The sequence below is a fragment of the Vombatus ursinus genome, unplaced genomic scaffold, assembly GCF_900497805.2.
Source record: "Vombatus ursinus unplaced genomic scaffold, bare-nosed wombat genome assembly UNPS02014793.1, whole genome shotgun sequence".
NCBI lineage: Eukaryota > Metazoa > Chordata > Mammalia > Diprotodontia > Vombatidae > Vombatus > Vombatus ursinus.
The window spans coordinates 8,596,714-8,618,717 of NW_020954571.1; the positions used below are offsets into that span (position 1 = coordinate 8,596,714).

The 22,004-nt window shown below is 41.5% G+C and overlaps 2 protein-coding genes across 3 annotated transcripts in view; one reads left to right on the plus strand and one right to left on the minus strand.

Moving 5' to 3' along the window:
- Positions 1-429, plus strand: QRFP (pyroglutamylated RFamide peptide). Its single transcript, XM_027869368.1, has one exon. The coding sequence runs from the start codon at positions 1-3 to the stop codon at positions 427-429; it is 429 nt and encodes a 142-aa protein (XP_027725169.1).
- Positions 430-6,491: 6,062 nt separating this feature from the next.
- Positions 6,492-22,004, minus strand: part of ABL1 (ABL proto-oncogene 1, non-receptor tyrosine kinase) — a 202,824-nt gene continuing 187,311 nt past the window's right edge. For both annotated transcript variants that reach the window (XM_027869464.1, XM_027869465.1), the window contains exons 5-11: positions 18,558-18,642; positions 17,749-17,926; positions 16,127-16,311; positions 14,953-15,105; positions 14,023-14,112; positions 13,534-13,698; positions 6,492-10,250 (exon numbers count right to left, since the gene is read on the minus strand). In XM_027869464.1, the coding sequence (XP_027725265.1) occupies positions 8,542-10,250; positions 13,534-13,698; positions 14,023-14,112; positions 14,953-15,105; positions 16,127-16,311; positions 17,749-17,926; positions 18,558-18,642 (2,565 nt within the window). In that variant the 3' untranslated portion in view covers positions 6,492-8,541. The remainder of the gene's footprint in view (positions 10,251-13,533; positions 13,699-14,022; positions 14,113-14,952; positions 15,106-16,126; positions 16,312-17,748; positions 17,927-18,557; positions 18,643-22,004) is intronic.

The window sequence follows — 22,004 nt, forward strand, 5'->3', positions numbered from 1 at the left end:
ATGCCAACAAACCAGATGAAAGCACCTCACTCCCTCTCCTGTCTCCTCCTCCTGACTCTGGGTGCCTGCTTTCCTCCAAGTGACAGAAGAGAAATCAGAGATCCAGCAGATGGCATTGGCAGGGTTAAGATGATCGAGTTGGGGAGAGAGGGAGGTCACCAGCCTGGCTTTCCGGAAGGAGCACCTAGGCAGAAGAGATTCCAAGATCCAGCCTCCCTGTTCGTCGTGGCAAAGAAGCTACATGGACTCGATAAAGAGCGAGCTGGTTTCAGATTCAGGTTTGGGAGGCAAGAGGCAGATAACAAAGCTACCAACATCTACCTAGCAAGTGAAGAGAAGCGGAATAGTCTACTGGGGAGCCTGGCTGAGGAACTCAGCGGCTACAATAGAAAGAAAGGTGGTTTTAGCTTCCGCTTTGGCCGGCGATGAGGGGCTGCAGATGGCTAGGATGATACCATGGAAAGGAGTCTGTTTGGGGACTTTCTCCCATCTGTCTCCTCCAAGTCAAATGGCTGTCCCTGGTTCTGTCTTCTTTTAATTCCCACTTGCCATAATTCCCAACATAAATTGCCTAGAAACTCAGAATGTTATTAGGTGGGTTTTTCTGTATGTTATGCTGGTGGGCTGGGTGAGCTGAGGCGTGAGTTCTGTGACCTTCGATCCCAAACTTTGCTCATATAACAGGATGAGAGAGAGAGATGGTGTATTCTGATAAGGAAAAACACAGCCTTTGTTCAAACTCACTGAAAAGCAACAATGCTCAGTCTGTAGCACTCTTTTCCTCCCCCAGTGGTCTGTTTCTGATTGTTTTAAAGCAATCCCCTGGCCTCAGTGGCACTGAGCTAAGAAAGATGCAATGCAATGAATAGGAATTGGGTGAGCTTGCATGCCATGCTCTAAGTTGAAGGCAGAAGGACTGAGTGATTATAGTGGGATAATCAAAGTGTTGACAGTCTCCACAGGGATGCCTGTAAGCTGACATACAAAATGTGGCTGTGAATGAGGAGTAGATTCTACTGGGCACCAAGCACAGGTTTAAAAAGTCAAAGTAAAACAAACAAACAAAAAAGACCTACCAATATTCTTATTCTCCATCCCCATTAACACAAATGCCCCGGGCGGGAAAACACTGTTCACACTGTCAAGATGCCATTTTGGACAGGGTAGCTGCCCAGGTTATTAGGATAAGCCATCTTCCGAGTACCATGCTTGTACTGGGCCAGGGATCTCGTGGGGATTGAATGAGCCACACATGAAAAGGCATTTGATGTTGCTGTTTAACAAGGCTGTATTTCACATTTTCAATATATGTATTTCTTTTTAAATAAAAATCACAACCCCTGCAAACTACAGACTCTTAACTACAGGCCATTAGTATATTAGAACTTAAATTTACTGTGTTGTGAATGTCTTAACACTTTGAAGACTGAAACTCTTGCACATACCCACACACCTTTCTTGGCATTCCTCTAATTGACACTCTAGGAAATATCGGCAGCACAATGCAGAGTATATTTTCTTATTCTATTTGGCCTTTGCTAGTTTCTTTAGAGAGAATATACAAAAAACAGCTCACCCACCCCAGGAAAAACCAGAGCTAAGCCTGCAGTGGTTTCAGACCTGGGGTTGGGTATCTCGCCTATTTCAAACATAGCTTTGGGGTCTCCTTAGATGCTATCCCATGTCAGATATAGCAATCTGATGCTACTCACACGCTGCAGTGCTTCAACTGCTAAGACAAGGACCTTATATTGATGTAACTATAGCAACATTTTCCCTCCTCTTTTAAAGCTGTACCTTACTCATGTTCACAATTGAATAATTTTCCATTGAACTGTCACAATTAATTGGTGGATTTTTATTAGCCTTTTAGAACCACACTGGGCTGAGCCCAGCTTGGCGGCATGTAGTATTCAACAGTCCTTTCTCATTTTGTGAGAGACTTTCATTCTCTAGCAAAAGGCCTCAATCTTCAATAGTCAAAGAGATGCTTCATTATGGAGAAACATATTGGTGCTACAATAGAACCAAACTGATTTAGAATAGAGAAACATGGGTAATAAGATGGAAAAGGAATACTGGAGTTAATAATTTACTTTCCATTAGGGCAAGTCTCTTTCTGCTGCAGCTTTTCACTTAACTGTAAACTGGACACTAACAAAGACAAGTTTAATCTTTGGGCCTGGGGCATGTGCTCTGCTTTCAATGACCATTTTGGCCTGGGACAGCGGCAATGAAGATCAGATGATGTGACTAATCAAAGTAATATAATGAGAGACCAAAAAGAATGTGTGTCATCATTTGGGGGAAACACAATTCAGAATGCTTCCTCCAAGGAAAAAGTGGACTTTGAATTAACACTAAAATCGCAACAGGTACTGATTCTGGGAGGGTAATCTCCCATTTCTTTACTCTTCTAATCACAGAAGACAAAAGTTCTAGAACTCTTAAGCAAAAACCCTTTTTGGTCAAATTTTGAAGTGAATTACCAAGAGTCACACTTTTGTGAATCTATGCCATAAAGTCTTAGAATAATTCAGCCAATACTCTTCCATACCAGGTATGCTCAATATAACGAACACCCCAAAAGTCTAAGTGCAGTTTTCAGCTTCAATGGCTTAAAATTTACCCATGTTCACAATTGACTTTTGGGACTCTGTATGCATATGTGCTTTGATAGAAAGTAATCTGAGTCCCTTTCCCTCTGTGCATTAACAAACATCCCAAAGCATCTAATTGCATTGTCTATCCATTAACACTGAGTAAAACAGAAAGGCAAAAAAAAAAAAAAAAAATCTCAGAGCTCTGAAGGATGCCTAGAATAAATTCTCCTTATTGTTTTTGTTCCTTTTTCTAGAAAGACATTCACATGGTCACTAATTAATATCACTTTGCAGCATACTAAGAATTGGACCACTCACTAGTACATATGGTAGTTTTTGACTGCAGAATCTGACTTATTTACTTTTGTCAGAAAAGCATGAGATCAAGAGAGTATGGTTTCAGAGGAATGGAAATACTGACATTAAGTTTTCACCTTAAAAAAAATACACAAAAAAAATATCCAACACCAAACAACAAATAAAGCTAGTCTTCCAGTTTACTTGTACATTCAGGCTCAATAATCCTGAAAATTGGGGCAATCAAACTGTTAAATGCATTGATCTGTTAAATCACCTCCCACTGTATTTGGCTAAATTTAGTCTTTAACCCCCCTGCCCTCCTTCATGCCAACCCTACCATTTCCTGGTTAAAGGTCTGCTTCTTCCTGATGTCAACCAATCATCCTATACTACGCAGTTAGCCTCAGAATTCTCCTTCACAGTAAAAATTACTCTCCAGATTAGTGGAGGTGAAGGTCTTTGCAAAACATTTATTTTTGAAACAGATTAGGCTCCCCTGAGCAACTCATTCTCATTCCCTTACTTTTCCAAATCAAGGTCACTGAAGCATCTCGATGACTGTTTGCATCTGTTAATTGTGTTTATCTAATACACAAAAAGGTCTCTATTTTGGGCGTGTTAAGTCTAAAGCATTTTAGCTATTAAAACTGAAGGGGGAGGTAAATAAACAATGCTAATGAAGTACAATCTTACTCCTGAGCTTTTACAGTTGTGGCCATTTTAGACCCCTAAATAAATTCATATTTTGTAATATATAAGAATTGTGGTATTTTCTCCAAGTATAACAACTATGAATGAATTTAGTTCACGTCTCCCCACACTGCTGAAGTTCAAATGTTCCCTTAGCCCCTAAACTAATAGACACCTGTGCATAAAGGGGTGCGACTGCACCCTGGGAAAGTGCCTCAGAATCCAGCTAAGGCAATGAGAGGAGATCTCCAACCCTCTGAGAACAGGCTCAGCTAAACTGAATAGTCATGGGATGGGTCAGACTCCCCTCCCTCCCTCGCCCCGCCCCATTCCTTTTCTCACTCAACCAGTTACATTGCTCAAAGATCCCAAATTGTAGATATGGGAGCAGAGGTAACAGATAATCCCTTGCTTCCTGACCAGTGCCCTAGAACCCTCGAAACTCAGGAAAACTGACAGACATTAGACATGGGACCTCTCCAATCTAAAGGGGAAAGCTGGAAGCCATCTTTGGAGCCTCCTAACCCCCAATGCCCAGACAAAGATGAAATGATTTGACACATTCTTGAAGATATACAGCATTCCCCCTACCTCCAGCCCTCATGAGGACTCAGTCTCAGTTAGCTATGAAGGATATCATTCAATAAATCTTATGTGAATATGTCAATTTGGGGCATAGGTTCTCCTTTTCCTTCTTAGTGTAGATGCTGACTTACCATGATAGCACTCCTTTGGTGTGGCATTTGCTACAAAGTGTAAGAATTAAAATAAGTAGGAGAACTTGATCAATTCTCTTTTTAATTTTAAGAAACAACCCTAAAAACTCAAAAAACAGGATGAATTCACTAGTGTTCTTTTTAGCATGATATGAATTAGAGATCTGTCTACCATTAGCCTTGACTCAGGGAATGATAACACAACAATCTCCATAACACCTGGGGAAACTGGTCTCAACGTGATTTATCACAGGCTTTCCTCAAGTGATGTGAAGACCCAGGAGACGTCACAGGCTACAACGAGATGTTTATAAAAGGCCATTTTAAGTCTAGTGTTCTTATATTAGGAATTTCCCATACCATTTTATTATGGTGTTGGCAAGATTCCTAGAATTCTCCAAATGAAAAATTAAAAGTAGCGTCACTCAGTGATATGAACGAACTGGTATTGGGGCAGGATTAATCCCTGTTGGGGTGCTCAGAAAATTCTTGGGAAGCAAGATGAGTCATCTTTCAGGTTGGAAACTAGCTGTCAAATGAAAAGGAAGATTTAGTTACTTGTGGAAGAAGCACTAGACTAGTCAGAAGACCTGGGTTCTAGTACTGCTTTTACCACTAGCTAAATCCTTCCCATAATGTTTCAGCTAGAAGGAACCCATGAGATGGTGTGAACCCATGAAACTTCCTGGAAGTTTATGGATGAGGACACTGAAGCTCTGTAAGGCTAGATGATTTGCCTAAGGTTGCACAATACGCACAATTTTAGGTGCAACGGAGGAGGGATTCAAATGCGGGTCTTCTACGTTCAGTGAGTGCCCTTTCCGTAATGAATGAGTCTGGGCAAGCAGGTTCATGTCTCTGACTCTCATTTTTCTCATCTGTAAAATGAGAGAAGTGGACTGGATGATGGCTTACAGCTCTAAAATGATGCAATTCCAGATGTGGAAATCTACCAGTCCTTGGTTTATGCAAATTTTCTTATCTAGATTATTTTCCTCCTCCAATGATGCTCAACACATCTTGTTGCAACTGAGTTTCTTTCACAGCGCTTTTGTGAACTGTACTTTTCAATATGCTTTGGTGAGCATGATATGTATTCCTTTGACAAGTCTACTGGCTTAATAAGTATTATTATCAGAGGGCTCTACTTACTTGCCCAACTTCAACTTTCCAGGCTGTCAGCCAGCGTTAAATGGAGACCAAACCCATGAAGAAAGAGAGTCCCTCTTGACAACCTGTGCTCAGTGGGTGGTTAGAATAGGCCTCTGTAAAGGGTTACCATTATAGTCTTATAACACCACGTAGGCCAGCACTCCACAGCTATTCATCATTCCCACAAAGAAATAAGACACTAGGCATGTCAAAGACAGGTAAATGAGGGGTGCTTTAAGCTGATGGGTGGCAGCAGAGAGAGGGTTCAAAGGCAAAAATAAGAAGAATTGCCTTTCTGGAGGTGTTAACTCTTTCAGGCCAAGAAGTAGCTATTCAGGAAATTACCACTTTCTGTACACTAAATAATACTCCAATAGCATAAAAGTTAATGCAAGCTTCACCAAGGAAATCATTAATTCCTTTCTGCCTGTCACTATCAAGTAGGGTAAGTTCATTGCTGCTTAGCCCCATCTTAGTTGCTGAATTACAAGCAGTCTAGGTGGCTGGAAAGTAAGTTTCTTATGATGCAAGAAAGGTCTGAGAAGAGGGACAAGGAAATTGTTCCAGACATTGCAGATAATGACACAGGACGCAAGACAGCCACATTCTGTGTGCTAGTAACCACTTTGGGAAGGGGCAGTGAACCTTGCTTCATAAAAGGTGGAAATGAAATAGCCAAAGGAAACAGACTTGTTTTCTTCAATAATCATTCACTTGTCCTCCCTCTCCACCCCTCTCCTGATAAAATGTAACATTAAAACTCAAGACCCTCACACCTCTCCCCAGGCTCCCACAGGCACCATGCATACAAAGCCTTTATATTCCCTTTACTAAAACAAAAAAATCTTCCTTTCACCACAACTGAATGGTTTACAAAAAATGAGTACTTAAGGTTTAAAACAATACATGAAGAGGCTCTTATTTTTTGCCAACATTGATTTATTTAAAAAATACTAAGGAAGACAGACTTGGATTCAAAAAACATTAAGAGAGTCACATATTGAACAAAATGTATTGGACCGAAAAAAAAAAAAAAAAAGAAAGAATGGCACCATAGGTATTTCAGAAAGGACAGTTGAAAAACTATTTACACATTTATAAAAGAGTAAGTCTATAAAAAGTGTAATAGCAAGATACAAATGCATAATATAGTGGCACATTATGTTAACAAAACAAAAACAGTACCTCATAAAACAGTCCAAAGATTTTTGTGTGTGTGGTTTGTTTTGTTTTGTCTGTTTAAAAGGCAGCTGGTGGTGTTTTAACATCTCCTTCTGTTTGTAAATCACAGCAGTCTGTGAGGGCAAAGAGGTGACATGAAAATATAAAAAGGGCATTGGAAGGAAACCATTTTAAAAACCATTTCTAGCAGAAAAATAAAATACAAGTTAAGGTGATTAGTGTAAAAATAGTGTAATGCAATAGGGTCATAGGAGTCAGAGGGGAGGAGGAAGGAATGTGGTTTTTCTTCTGGTTTCTGTAACTGTAAAGGGGTTAAATTGCACCATTAATAGTCATAACCCTTGTTTCTTGGGTAATGCGGCGAGTCTCTTTCTAGTCCCCTGCCTATTGCTTCCTGCCCCTCAACCAGCCTGGATACTGGCACGGAGAGGTCAAGGAAAACTGTGAGTGGCTGCCCTGCGAGTCATGGTCCCTGTGCCTCCAGCACTCCCGGGGAGTCCCTGGGGAAGAATGAGCGAGACAAAAGATGGCTGCCTGCCATTTGAAATACTTTCTGTGGGCTTTCCCTCCCCCCTTAACAGTCCCTGACAGAACCCCTAGAGAAACATTAGATTGATAAGTGTTGTTCATTGTAATTAAATAAAAGGCATTCTCCAAACTCCAAGCGTGTGGCCAAATGCGGCCAGGGCCTTTGGGTGTCAACACTTTTTTCCTTTCTCTTTGGTGCAATGAACTCTGTGCTCACTGGCAGCCGTGATGACGCTCATAGATTTGCAGAGAACGGAGCTTGCTTAGAGAGCCTTCAAGAATGTGAGGAAACTAAACAGTCTATTGTCTCAGAGAGGGTGGTAAGAATGGGCTTTGCTTTAGAGGAGTGCATGAGGAAGAAATAAATGAGTACATGACTGGATCCAAACTTCTGTTCTCAGTATGTCATCCAGTGACTAGAACCATAAAAGGGCAGCCCCAGACCTGCCGAGTGCACAGACTCCAAACAACTTAGGCAACTGTCCCCCTGCTTTCCTGGCCTGTTCCTTCTCTACATTACCGCAGCAGCATCAACCCCATTTTCTTTAGGAACCAAAGCCTGTTGGCCCCTATTTGGCACTACATGTCACAAAAGGGAGGCAATTTCTTCCCCAGGATAAAGGAAAGGCTGGATGACCTCAATACCAAACCACTGTGCCTCCTCCTTGGCCCTCACTGCTCACGTGATGGGCCACCCAGTTGTTTCCCTTATCACAACTTACTAACCCAATAATCATCAGCTCTCCTTTGGCCAACAGGTGAATATGAGGGGCCAACCTTGCAGTGATTGCTCTGAGCACCCTTCTGAGTATTTTATTTCCTCAAACATATTTTTTAGCTTAGGAGACTTAAGAAAATCAATCAGGACTATTTCCTTCCTGGAACAAGGAGAGGTGAGTGTTAGCAGTACTTTACTGGAAAAGGTCAAACACGTTAGCGTTCAGGAGATTCACCCTTTGGGAAAATGGCAAGAGAAAGACACAGGAACGCCTCTGGAGAGGAAGAAAACAAAACCCCATGTTTTCCATGCCCACTTCTAACTTAAAGCTCATTCTAAAGCAATGTTAGTAAAAAGGGAGAGCGGGGCCTTGGTATTTTGGCTTCCGTCCACAGAGATGGAACTCCACAGATGAGTTGCAGAACAGCAATGACTCAGGGAACCTGGGCTGAAAGGGAGAAAACATATCGTGATTGACATCCCATGGCCTAGGCAGTCAGGCTGCGCGTGCTCCACAGCAGCACACAGCCTGTACCGTGCATGCCTTCTCCTGTCCTGGAGGCACTGGTTCACCGGTCTTTCGTCAGTCTACCATAGCTCTTAGGTCACGCCTACCAGCAGTCAGCTCCGGCTGGCTGAGCCCTGGCTGCTGCTACCTCTGAACTATGTCGCTGATTTCTTTCACTGAGCTGAGAAGCTTGCTGAAGTCCTGGGTGGCAGCGGGGCCCCCGCCCGCCGTCGAGGGGCAGATCTGAAGCTCGCGCAGGTTGTTTTCCAACTTGTTGATGGCCTCCCTGAAAGCAAACTTGTTCCGCATCTGCTGGATGGAATCCACGTAGCTCACACAGAAAGTATAAAGGTTTTTCCCTGCTTCCAGCACAGCACTATGGCTGGCCATCTGCTCTGAGTTTTTGGAGATAGCCAGGCACAAGGCCTCGGTGCTGTCGAGGACCACACCTTTTGTGATAGCACCGCTAGCGAGCCTCTCTGGGGGCTGGCGGGTTTTCCGCAGGGACACTCGGGTAGATATGAGAGGGATGAAGGCAGTGGAAGATAGCTGTTCCCCTCCGAGGGTCGACGAAGCAGACGGTAAAGTAGAGGGAGAGGCAGTCGGAGTGGTTGTTGGGGCCATCGACAGTTTGTTGGATGACTGTGGCTTTGGTACAGAGGAGAGCACAGGCTTTTTGACACCCTCTCCTAACGGGTTTTGTTTGGCAGCATCACTGTTCACAGCATCTGCTACCATAGTCAACGGTTTTGCTTTAATACTAGGGCCTCCATCCCCTGCTGGTTCCTGGCCAGGGCTAGGAGAGGACTTCATGGACTTCCCAGCAGATGATGGTGGTGGGGGAGGTGGAGCAGGTTTAAGTCTGGAGAGCTTTCCCTTGTCCTTCCCTAATGATTCAGAAGAGTGTTTGTGCCTCCTCACTCTGGGCTCCTCACTGGAGACCTTACTGGTCCCCATAAAGGCACTGGAGGCAGCTTTGCTAACAGGGACTGGTTCAAGCACAGCAGGGGCTCCTAAGGCACTAGGTTTCCCAGTTTCATCCTTGTGGGACAGGCCAGAGGACGCTGTCGCTGTGACTTGCCTACGGACAAGTTTTGGAGTCAGACTTGGGGGGCTGGAACCAGGGCTGGACTCTGTATCTTTGAAGACATCATCAACAGCCTCCTCATTTTGTTTCAGTAGCCTGGGTGGTGGGGTCACCGTGCCCCTGGAAGTCACATCAGATTTATTCTCACTTGCCCGTTTCCGAGGCAAGGCTGGCTTCTCACTCTTGTGCCCACCAAATGTAGAAGAATCAAACTGCCTCCCAGTGGACTGCAGGTCCCGAGGTAGCGTTACTGACCTCCACTCTGTGTCCTTGGCCCCATGGGGTACGCAAGAGGCAGAACACGACCTCAGGAAACGCTTGCTGGAGTTAGTATTACTTTCTTCTTCATTGGCTGCCAATCGGCTACTTGTTGACACGATGGATTTTTTCCACAAATGAGGAGACCGGAAACCTGAGCTCCCTGACACAGCTCCATTGCTAACACTCACCCCATTGCTTGGACCTGGAAACTTGGATGGCTCAGGGGCCTCTACGGGAGCTGTGATAAAAGTGCCATTGAGGATATCACGGGTCTCCTCCTCTCCGCCTCCCCTGCGGTCTGAGTGGCCATCCATCTCCCGAAAAGAACTGCTGCGCTTTGGGGGGGTTGGAGCGGTTTTCTTCTTCTTCTTGATTAGGGCACTAAAGAGATTGGTTTTCTTGTCTTTGGGAAGAAGGCGTTCATCCTCATTCAGGCTACTGTCCTGGGGAGCTCTTTCTTTCCTTGGGAGCAGTGGAGAAATAGCAGGCTCATGATCCAAAGGATCTGAAACAAAATTAGGAAGGTTTTGGTGAATCAAGAGAAAGAATTTATTTCCACGTCCCTTTTTGTGACCGTTATCATTGAGACCTCCTTCCCATAAGACCAGACTGGCACACAGATTCTGCAACATGGGAGCCATATCAGGGCACAGACTCAGTGCTGATAAACTTACACATTATTTCCTAAAATGACTATCAATAAATATTATTTCAGAGATTTCTACCTAATTTTGACAAATTAGTTCTTTTGTATTCAGAGCTCTGCATTCTAATGTTGTAATTACTATTTATTAAATATGTGACTGTTTTCTTCTTTAAGTAAGCCTCTCATTCATTGAGTAACTGAAGACATAAGAATAAAAAATAGGGGTGACACTTGTCTCCTTTTCCCCTCATTTGTTTAGATTAAAGCACAAGAGTCCCCTTCTGACATCATTATCTGGTCAAGTGAAAACAATGACAGAGCCAAACAGAAACTCAGAACCTATTACCCTCAGATCACTCAACCATCTGAATGTTCTTAGTGGCATAATTTGGAAGGGAAGGTGCTTCATGCCATAGAAACGCAATGACAATGAGCTATTACGCTCTGAAGAAAGAGGGGATGACCTTTTTAAATCTTCAAATTGGTGTACTTTAAATATGAATAATGGTTTATAATAAATGTATCTGAGTCTTCAATGCCCTCATTTTTGAATGACAAGTATCCTTACCAACAGGTCAACTACTGGAAGAAGATTTCTCTGCTAGCACTCTCTAAATCTAAATGGAGTTGCTTATAGGACAACATATTCATTTACCATAAGTCAGGCAGCATGTAGGGAAAAGAATCAGGGGAATCTGAGTGATTACTACAATTTTAATTTGGGGTACAGTCAATGGAAAAGGGAAAAATTCTAGTAAAACATTTTCAATGCTGATACTTGATATTCTTGGCTTCATACTCTATTTCCCATTGACATATATCTTTAGGAGGTGTCAGATGCCACAAATGAGCCACTTTTTTTACTAAGATGCTTTTCATCCTGTACTAAAGTCCTAATACATTGCCTCATCATGGCATGGAGGAAGCCCAGCTGGTGCCAGTGGATCACAGGTCCAGTATCAAGCTGAAAAGGCTTGAGTATGGGTTTCTTGATGGCCTGCAGATATGTCAAGGAGAGGATCAACTTAGCTAAGTTCAGAAAGGCTCCTGCCCAGAGGGTTGGTCACTAGGTGATGACTAATTTTTGGCTACACTAATTCATTAAAATGTCTACTATGGCTTGGATGTGATGTTCATCCAGGAATACAGACATCAATAAAATCAGAGATCCTTGATGTAATAATTGGTTAAGAGTTTTCATTAATTTTTTTTCCTAAAGACTTTCTCAATCAAATTATAAAGTAAAAAGTCAACAAATATTTATTAGGTTCCTACTAACAGGCATGCACTGTGCTTAACATCTTATATCATGATCCTAAAAGGATGAAAAGTAGATAGCAATGAGGAGTCTGGGCTCTGCTGCTGAGAATGTACACTCAAAATCTGCTTTGTTTATTAGTTATTTAGACAGAAAACTCCTAATCTACTATAGTGGTTTAAACCATAACTAAATCATGAGACACTCTAATATACCAATCCAACCTCCTATATTCCTCTAGGAAGTTATACTGGAAAGGCATTTTTTTCTTGGAACACTAAGGCATTGTTGGTGGAGTTGTGAAATGATCCAACCATTTTGGAGCGCAATTTGGAACTATGCCCAAAGGGCTATAAAAATGTGCACACCCTTTGACCCAGCAAAAGCACTTCTAGGGCTATATCCCAAAGAGATCATACAAATGGGAAAAGGTGTACATGTACAAAAATATTTATAGCAGCTTTTTTTGTGGTGGCAAAGAACTAGAAATCGAGAGGATGCCCATCAATTGGGGAATGGCTGAGCAAGTTGTGGTATATGAATATAATGGAATACTATTGTGCTATAAGAAATGATAAACAGGCTGACTTCAGAAAAACCTGGGAAGACTTGTATGGTTTGATGCTGAATGGAATGAGCAGAACCAGGAGAACATTGTACACAGTAACAGCCATGCTGCATGATGACTAATATTGATAAACTTAACCCTTCCCAGCAATACAGGGATCTAAGACATCTCCAAAGCCCTCATGATGGAAAATGCTATCCACATCCAAAGAAAGAACTACAGAGTTTGAATGAAGATCGAAGCATATTATTTGCTATTTTTTTCTTCTGTTGTGATTTGTTTCCTCTTTCTGGTGGTTCCTCCTATTGGTTCTAATTCTTACTTACAACATCATCAGTAATGTGAAAATATGTTTAATAGGAATGTATATGTATAGCCTATATCAGATTGTGTGCTGTCTTGGGGAGGGAGGTGGAGAAAAATTTAAAATTCAAAAGCTTATGGAAGTGATTGTTGATAATTCAAAATGAATTAATTAAAAAAAAAACCACTACCAAAAAAAAAGAAAAGAAAGGCATTTTTTTCAGGAACCACCAAATACTATGAGTGGCAGAATGGCACAACAGTAAGAGCACTGATGTAGTGGAAAGGACAATTATTTTGGAGAACCAAGCTCAAATCCCAGCTCTAACATTTACTAGCTTTATCACCCTGGGCAAATATTTAATCTCCCCCCTCCACTTATTTCCTCTTCTATAAAATGGGTACCACTACTACTTAACACTACCTATTTCAGAAGACTGTCATGCAGAAAGCACTCCATAAACCATAAAACACTATACAAACGAGGTTTTTCCACACCACTAGTTCTGTACCAGAGGGTTTTTTTTGGGGGTGGGGGGGAAGTGGGAGGTTGATTTGATTTTCTTTGAGTGAGCTTTTCATGTCAATGTTCTAACTACAATCCCCCTTTCATTTGAGTTCAATATTTATTATTGTTTTATCTGCCCTGGAATGGGAACCACAAACGCTTTGAATAATAGATGAAAAGGTGGATTAGTTTCTCAGTAGATTTTATAAGCATCTCTGCCTCTTTGACCAAACTAACTGCCAAAGCCAATTGCTCCTTAATGATTCCCAAAGGGAGATAGAGGTGCTGCAGGGTGATTAGCTTTCTATTTTCAATGGAGATCTTTCTATTTTCAAAAAGGCTAGACTCTCTATTCCAGGACTTGTTCCTCCATGCAGGGCCTAGTAGATATTTAAAAGACAAAAATGGCTTTTATTTTCCATCCTTGTATATTTGACCTTGGAAGTTTCTAGTAGCTTGGGATCTGCATGGTATAAGAGAAGGCACAAGGGCTGGTAGCACATACCGCCTTCTCCCTGACTCTTCCCATGAGGGGTGTCCAGCAGCTCACTGGCGTCTTTATTTTCAGTCGCTCTTCTAGATGTTCTGGTCTTAGTTGGCAATTCTGGTGCTTGCAGCAGCGTACCGACAACACTTCGCACACCTTTCTTCCCCAACTCTTTTTCCACCTCTAAAAACACATGAAAGAACCATCATTGGCAAATGTCTTACAAGTTTTTTGTTTTTTAAATTAACAGTGATTACCTATACATTATTATGGAAAAAACTGACGCTGAAGCAAAACTTAACATCTTACACTGCATGGTTACAAAATAAAGTGCCCTTCTGGATCTCCTGCCCGCTTCCAGGTTTCAGACGTCTCATCTGCACACTCCTTTCCATCATGCAGAGTGCAGAGACCATTGCTGCATACACCCCACAGCAGTGCATACACCCCTAGCCTGCACACTCCCTACTACTTTCTTATTGACCTTGGCATAGCACTGTACATTACCATCTGATATGCTGGACTCCTGAAACATTGTTTCAAAAGCTTGGTGGATTTCAGCAAAGGAGGGGCGGTCAGAAGGACTCCACTGCCAACCTGGACAAATAAAACCCAATTTAAATAAACCATCAAAGATTCCTTATGAAGCAAACTTTAAGTTATTGATGAGCATTCTAAATGAAGACTGGGAACATTAAAAGAATATCCTATTCCCATTTGCTGGCAGCTGGGTGGCGCAGTGGATAGAATAACACTGGGCCTGGGGTCAGGAAGACTCATCTCCCGAGTTCAAATGCGACTACAGATACAGGTCACCTGTGTGACCCTGGGCAAGTCATTTAACCCTTTTTACCTCAGTTTCCTCATCTGTAAAATGAGCTGAAGAAGGAAATGGCAACCCACTGCAGTATCTTTGCCAAAAAAAACCCAAATGGGGTCACAAAAAGTTGGACATGACTGAACAACAACAGACAGACTCCCACTTAGCACCACATAACAGACCAGAAGTCAGAAAAGATGAGTCACTGAGTGACCTTGGGCAAAAGGAAGGGACTGAACTGCATGATCTCTGGGCTCCCTTTTAACTTTAATTGCTAAGATTATCTTCTTTTCCCTTAAAAAAACAAAAGACTATAACCTCCTTATGTTGCTACACTAACTGGAAACTTAAAAATCTGGTACAAACAGGTAGAAATGTATCCTTTAAGGCCTCAGACAATGCTTGATAACTTGTGATTCACATATAATACATATGAATAAAAATATATTTACTTATAAAAATATAAATATTTTTATTACTAAGAACAAAATTCCTTGGAAATAACATGGCCAAAGGACTTTGCTTCTAACCTTCCACATATATCTTTTTACAAAAAAACTTTAGTTTCTTAGTTCAGTTAAACAAAATCTTTCTTGCTAGGTTTGCAGAAAACTCACATGCTCTCATGAGTTCATACACTTTTTCTGGACAGCCTTCTGGACGTTCCATGCGATAGTTTTTTTCCAACAACTCATATACTTGTGACAGATCAATTCCAGGGTAAGGGGACATACCATATGTCGCAATTTCCCAAAGCAAAACCCCAAATGCTGAAAAAAAGAAGAAAGATAAGTCAAAATTATTAAGATTTATCTGTGACTGTCATCTGTGCATTAAAACTACGTAAGAGAGGCAAGTACTAAGCTCAAAAGTAGTTCAGATGCTAACAGATTTTAACAAGCTTCTTTGTTAATCAAGACCTGTGACACTACAGAGTAAAATCAGACTACCTTTCAATTTACTCACTGTTTCAGACTTGAATGCTCTGAAAAAATGAGGATCTTTCAAGTTCTATTAAAGGCATAATTAAGCAAAGTCACAGTGGATTAATCATTATATAGTCTCTAGAAATATAATCATTTTGGCACTACAGTACAATGAATATACACACACCTGCACTGGGAATCAGGGTTCTAGTCTTAGTTCTACAACCAATTCAAGGACCTCTGTGATCCTGGGCAAAGTAGGCTCTGGCTTTCGGTTGAGATCTCTAAGGTTCTGTTGTCTAGCTAAAAGATTCCAAGATCATGTTTTAGAATATTTATGTTCAGGATTTAGTCAAAGAAAGTACATCTATGCCTACATAAAACAGGAAGCAGCAAATGGAACCTCATATTAGTGGCAACTATAGATAAGCCAGTTAAGAATTATCATGTGACAAGCTAAAAGGCAACATCCAAGAAAAATACTACAAGCACAGAAGCACCGGTCATGAGGTCTAAAGTTTTATGTGTCATTTAACTATCATGCCAAATATGAATACCATATTTTGAATAAAAACAAAAAGCTGGTAAGAGAAAAGAATGCAATTTATATTCAAATTACTTTGGAAGAATAAATTCATAGATATATCAAACAACAGGAAGTACTGCTTCTCTTTGGAAGGAAAGAGAAAGGGAAAAAAGAAATAAAAGAATGAGGAATAAAGGGGGGTGGGGGAAGGAATACACATTATGTAAGAGAAGGAAAAGAAATGAGGTAGCAAGAAAGAGAATGCCAGCCAGAAGATAAGATGGAAGGAATGAGAGTGGATTTTTTTTTTTTTTTGAAATCAAATGTAAAAGTCCTTACCCCAGACATCTGACTTAATGGAAAATTTATTGTAAGCCAGGCTTTCAGGTGCTGTCCATTTGATTGGGAACTTAGCTCCAGCATGGGCTGTGTAGGTATCTCCTGTCATCAACCTGCTCAAGCCAAAATCAGCCACCTTCACCAAGTGGTTTTCCCCTACAAGGCAGTTTCGGGCAGCAAGATCCCTAGGGAATACAGAAATCAATCCATCAGAGGTCCTGAACATCATTTCAGTTTTGGAGATCAGTAACAGTTGAATAATGGCAAACAAAAGTCATCTGTTTTCTTTGAAACTTGTGTATCTCATTAACTCTGACATTAGAGAAAATTCCTACTGAGACTCCTCTTGCCCCATCCATATTTTAAGTATATTTTACTCAAACTGCATTTACCGATTCTCTCTTCTTCAGTAACACTTGCCCAGGTACATCTCAAAATCTTTCTCGTTTGTAATCTGCCTCATCTTGCCTCCTGATTCATCCAGAGAAATTTCATTCTAACATTGTGGTTCACAGACGTTAGCTACGAAATCACACAGCAATCAGGATAGGGAGATGAAAAGCAGCAGCTTATAAAGATGACTGTTTAAGATAGCTTGGTCATCAGAAATCACAGAGAAATTAAATACAGAAGAGTTTAGTTTAATAGGATTTTGGTAAAGCATTCTAGGTGTGCCTGAATGCAGAGGGTACAAACTTAACAGTGCAAGGCAAATCAAAAGTCAAGAAATCTCAATTTGCAGCATTGGAGAGTTCACTTTCCTGAGTGACAGAAGCATTTGAATCAAACTCCCATGCAGCATAGAAAATATGTCTTACAAGGAACTGCTAGCGTTTCACACACGATACTCTTATTCCTCACTATGGAATCTCACGTACAGATTTCATACTTCAGTTAATTGGGTGAGAATGATCAAAATTGTGGTGGGAAGAACATCTTGTATAAAACAGACCTAGCAAAGCCCATCAGGCCCCAACTCAGGCTGTGTCATTATTTTGCTAGGAAGCCATTTCCACTGGCAAAGAATGCAAAGCACTAACATAATTGCAGCACATTCGAAGGTCAAAACACTCCAGCCTTTAAAACAGCAAAGAAGCTTAATTCAGATACATGCAATTCAGCAGCAAAACATTTCCGAACCAGATGAGAGCAAGGTGATTGGACTTCTAATAAAAGGGGAAAAATACAAACACTGGCCACTAACATGAGTTTGTTTAAAGGCAATGCCTACAGCTCCCAGGAAGAAGTCATTACTAATGAAAGCTGTGCAAAGGAACAATGTGTACTCTATTTCACATAGAACTATGATTATTAAGAGTCAAGCTTTTTATGAATCTTACTTAACATACCACTTAATCCAAAATGGCTCAGATTGAATTATCTATACCCCTGTGATTAACCACTATGTTGGGTCCAGGGTCCATTCCTTTTCTGTTTTAAATACTGGTTATGGGTCCCTAAAGATTGTAAGCTCATGCCTTTATTTCAAGGTCCAATATTCTGCCAGTATCAAAGTTAGAGACTGATTCTTAATACCAAGAGAGTGAGAAGCTTTGTAAAGGCAAGTTCTGGCTCTCATGCCAAGACTCTAAGTGGTCCAGGATGCTAAGCACAGCTCCTACCTGTGGATGAAGTTTTTCTTCTCCAGGTACTCCATAGCTGATGAGATCTGAGTGGCCATGTACAGCAGCACAACTGCATTCACCTCCTGACGATTACACTCTCGTAGGTAATCTAACAGATTCCCATAGGTCATGAACTCGGTGATTATATAGAATGGGGGTTCCCGAGTACACACCCCTGTGGAGTAAGACATGAAGCACTTTAGGCTACTGCTTCATCTACTACTTAGTAGACATCAAAATGACTGGCTTGCGAGAAGCTTTTTGAAACTATACCCACACCATAATCCTAACTACCAATGAAAAGTACAATACATGTGACTGCAGGTTCACCTCTAATGAGATGCATGTTTCCACTTTCTTTCTTCCCCCTAATGCTAAAAGACTTCGGATATTAAAGGTACCACAAAGTTCAGAATGGAAGAATTAGCATTTAAAAAAAAAAAGAATAAGCAGTAAAAATCTAACCACTCAAGCCCCCCCCACAAAACGATATAAACCATAATTACTTTTATCAGAAGATTGCTTTGACCCTCAGAATCACTTTGTAAGAGGTGAGAGAACTGAAAAACTCTAATGTTTCAACAGTCAATTTTAGATTTGCATTCCCTGATTACTTTCAGATACTAGCGCAAGTAATAACAGATTAGCATACCCAAAAAATGCCTCCTGCTTTCAAGTGCTGACTGTTGGTAGAGGATAGCTGTCTGGGTCTGAAACCTTAGCAGCTTATCTCTTCTTTCACGGCACCTGCATCACCCCAGAGGCTTTAATTAAAAGTTCCTCTGCTTGGTTCTTCTCTCACTTACCTAGTAATTGTACTAAGTTAGGGTGTTTGATCTCCTTCATTACTGCAGCTTCTTTCAAGAACTCTTCCACCTCCATAGTGTCTTCCTGCAGAGACAAAAAAGAAAAGTTTCAACAAGAAAAGTATACAGGAAAGGGGCTGGGAATCTGAGCTAGCTTCACGGCTAGTGTAAATTGGAGCTCTGCACTGCAGCTGTCCTGGGACTTCCATCCTTCACAACCACATTACATTGATTTGCTCCTAGATGTGTAGCATGCCTGCCAATCTGTTTTACTTCCTTTCTCAGGGCTCACTCTGAACATTAATGCTCCCCCCCCCTTTTCCCTGTGGCACTGAGCTTCTCTCTATTCACCTATGGCAACAAATACAAGTTAGTGTCTGCATGCTTGGTGGCTTACTTTCAATGGCCCCTATACAGAATTTATGTTTCTACAGCAGTATGGCATTTTGCTAGGATGTAAGGTCATGGTAAAATGGAATCAGATTCAAGATCAACTCAACCAAGAAATAATGGACTTAAAATAAAAATCAGTTTAAAGAATCTGACATGTAACTCACTTAAAAGAAAAGAGCAGTCTATTCTCAGGGACACAAGGTAGTACTGTATACAAAAAGAAACAATGACATACATACAACATGCTAGGATGGATCACGGGATTCCTAATGAAGCAGCCATAATTGTCTGTCACAGGATGACAGGATTAAGAATTGGAAGGAATGTGAAAGGTCATCTAGTCTAACGCCCTCACTTTACAGATGAGTAAACAGAGGCTCAAAGCAGGGAGGTGACTAGCCTAAGGGAGAGTAACTGGGAAGCATCAGATCTAAGATTTAAGCCCAGGTCCTCTTACTCCAAATCCAATACATTTCCTCACAGGAAATTAGGTTAGCCACATAACACAGCATTCAGAGCTAACTGAGGGCGAGGTCATTATTAGCCATGGTGTACTGAGACGGAGAGGACAGTGAGGAAGTTGAACTAGGAGTCCAAATTCTTTGAGGGAACTTTGGCATGTTATATTGAAGTTTCCAGCTGTGAGGACAGTGGGGTGAGGTGGAGAGAAAGACTGTGAACCAAGCAATGGAATGCCTAAGAAAGGAAGGGGAAGGACCAAGTGGACAGTTCATGATTATTACAAAGATCTATGTTTCAGTCTTTCAGCCCAGATACCAAGCCTCTAACAAACAAGATCCAGGCCAGGATCAGAGACTTAGCCACCAAGGAAGATGAGAAAAAGTGAAAATGCTCAACCCTCCAAAATCATCAAGGGCCCACCTCTAAACATCCAGAATCCAGGACACTAGGCCTCTAGTCTCTTAAACTTGTGTAGAACTGAAAATAGCTATGGATAAAATGAGTAAGCCAACAATATCATAGGCCCCTCCATCACCCCCAAGCCTGCCCTGGACTGAGGAGCTGACAGTTCTTATTGGGAAAAGTCAGAATGTCAACCATCATGTGTTCACAAACTTCTTTCTCCTCCTCTATGAACACTTGTGATTCAGAGTTGCAGGCTTCCTAGGTGAAAACTACTTTTCCATGCCTAGCTTCCTATTCCTCCAAACCTTCATCATTATTCACCTCCACCCTTCCTCCTCCAGACTCCCTGTTCTGCTCTACCTTCTCTTTACAGTGTACCTTTGGAATCCCTGATTCTATCATTAACAAATTTCCCTTCCCTTTAAGTTCTTCTTCTGTTCCTTCTACCTTCTTGCACTCATGGAGTTCTAGTTCTCCCCAGAAGATGCTGCATCCCTGACTACCTTCAACAGCACTAATACAACTCTGTCATGCTATCAACACACTGTCCATGAAGGAAGGAACAAGTCTTTATTAAGTGCCTCCTACACGCCAGGTGCTGTGCTAAGCATATTACAAATATCTCATTTGAGACTCATAATAACCTTGTGAGGTAGGTGCTGTTATTATCATCATCCCTATTTTGTGGTTGAGGAAACTGAGGCAGAAAGGGTGGTAAGTGACTTGCCCAGGGTCACAGACCAGCTTGGAAGTGACTGAGGCTGAATCTGATCTCAGGTATTCCTGGCTTAGTGCTCTGGACAGTGGTGCCACTGAGTTGCATCTAAGGAGAGAGGCTCACTTCATGCTTCTTATTAACACTGCCACTGGTTTCTTCCTCTGCTGCCAATCAGCACCCTTTCTTCCTCTGAGGTTCACTCCACATTTCTGTTTTTACCCTATGCTGATCTCCGTTACAATCATGGACAGCCCTTTTCTCCACCCTTTCTCAAGCACTTCACTGCTTGGTTCACAGTCTTTCTCTCCATCTCACCCCACTGTCCTCACAGCTGAGGACTTCAATATAACATGCCATTCTGCTTTCTCTCTCCCTCTCTCTCTGTCTCTCTCCACTCCCCTCTCATCACTCACTGTGCAATCTCAGTCCATCAGTCTGGCTCTGACATCACTTTCTTCCTTTTACAATCCCAAGACGCCATAGTTAGCCAGTTCTACTATATACTGTCCTGTACTTTTAAATCCCTTGCTCCTTTGTTCTACAGCAACTAATACCTTGCCAAAACCAACTCTTGGGTCACCCCTACTCTCTGCTTTATCTGCTCCTGCTCTCATGCTACAGAACATCCCTGGAAGAAGTCACATAAACAAGTCAGTGGGGCCATTACAAATTTATGATGATAATAATAAGAGCAGCTCACATTTATCTAGCACTAACATTTACAAAGTACTTGATGTAAATTATATTGCTTGACTTATGGTATTTAATTTCAAATGGATACTCACTGCTATAGGGCAATCCTTTCATTCTTTCTGGTTTGAGACGACCTCACTATGGCCGTCCCAAACCTTTTCTTCGGTCAAACCACCTACACAATTCCTCCCAAACAATCCTTTCAGCAGAGGGCTGCTTTCTACTGGATAGAGACCATCCATGTAAATTCCTTCTCCTCCCCTACTTTATACCTGGAAACTCTTTCACCATAATCTCTCATTCTCTCTTCTTTTATTCTATTCTCTGATGAAGAAATGATCCTTCCCTTTGCCAAGGCCGATCCTTTTACATGTACCCTTGATCCCATTCCCCCCATCTCTTCTGGATGCTTGTTCTCTTCACGTATCATCTACTTCATAATCTTCACTGGTCTTATCCACTGGCTTCTTTCTTGGGAAAAATAAGCCTAAATCTTCCCAGTTATTAAGAAAGAAAAAATCTCTTGACACTGCCATTCCCTCAGGCTATCATCCTCTATCTCTACCCTTTCACAGCCAGGCACCTAGAAAAGGCTTATTATCATTTTAATTTCCTCACTTCCTACTAATTTCTCAATCCTTGGCAGTCTAGCTTTCTCCACGGTAACCAAATACCTCAACTTCTAAAGACAATGACCTTTTCTCTATCCTCATCCTTCCTGACCTCTCTGCGTTTTTTTTTTTTTGACACTGTTGACCCTCATCCCCTTAGCATTC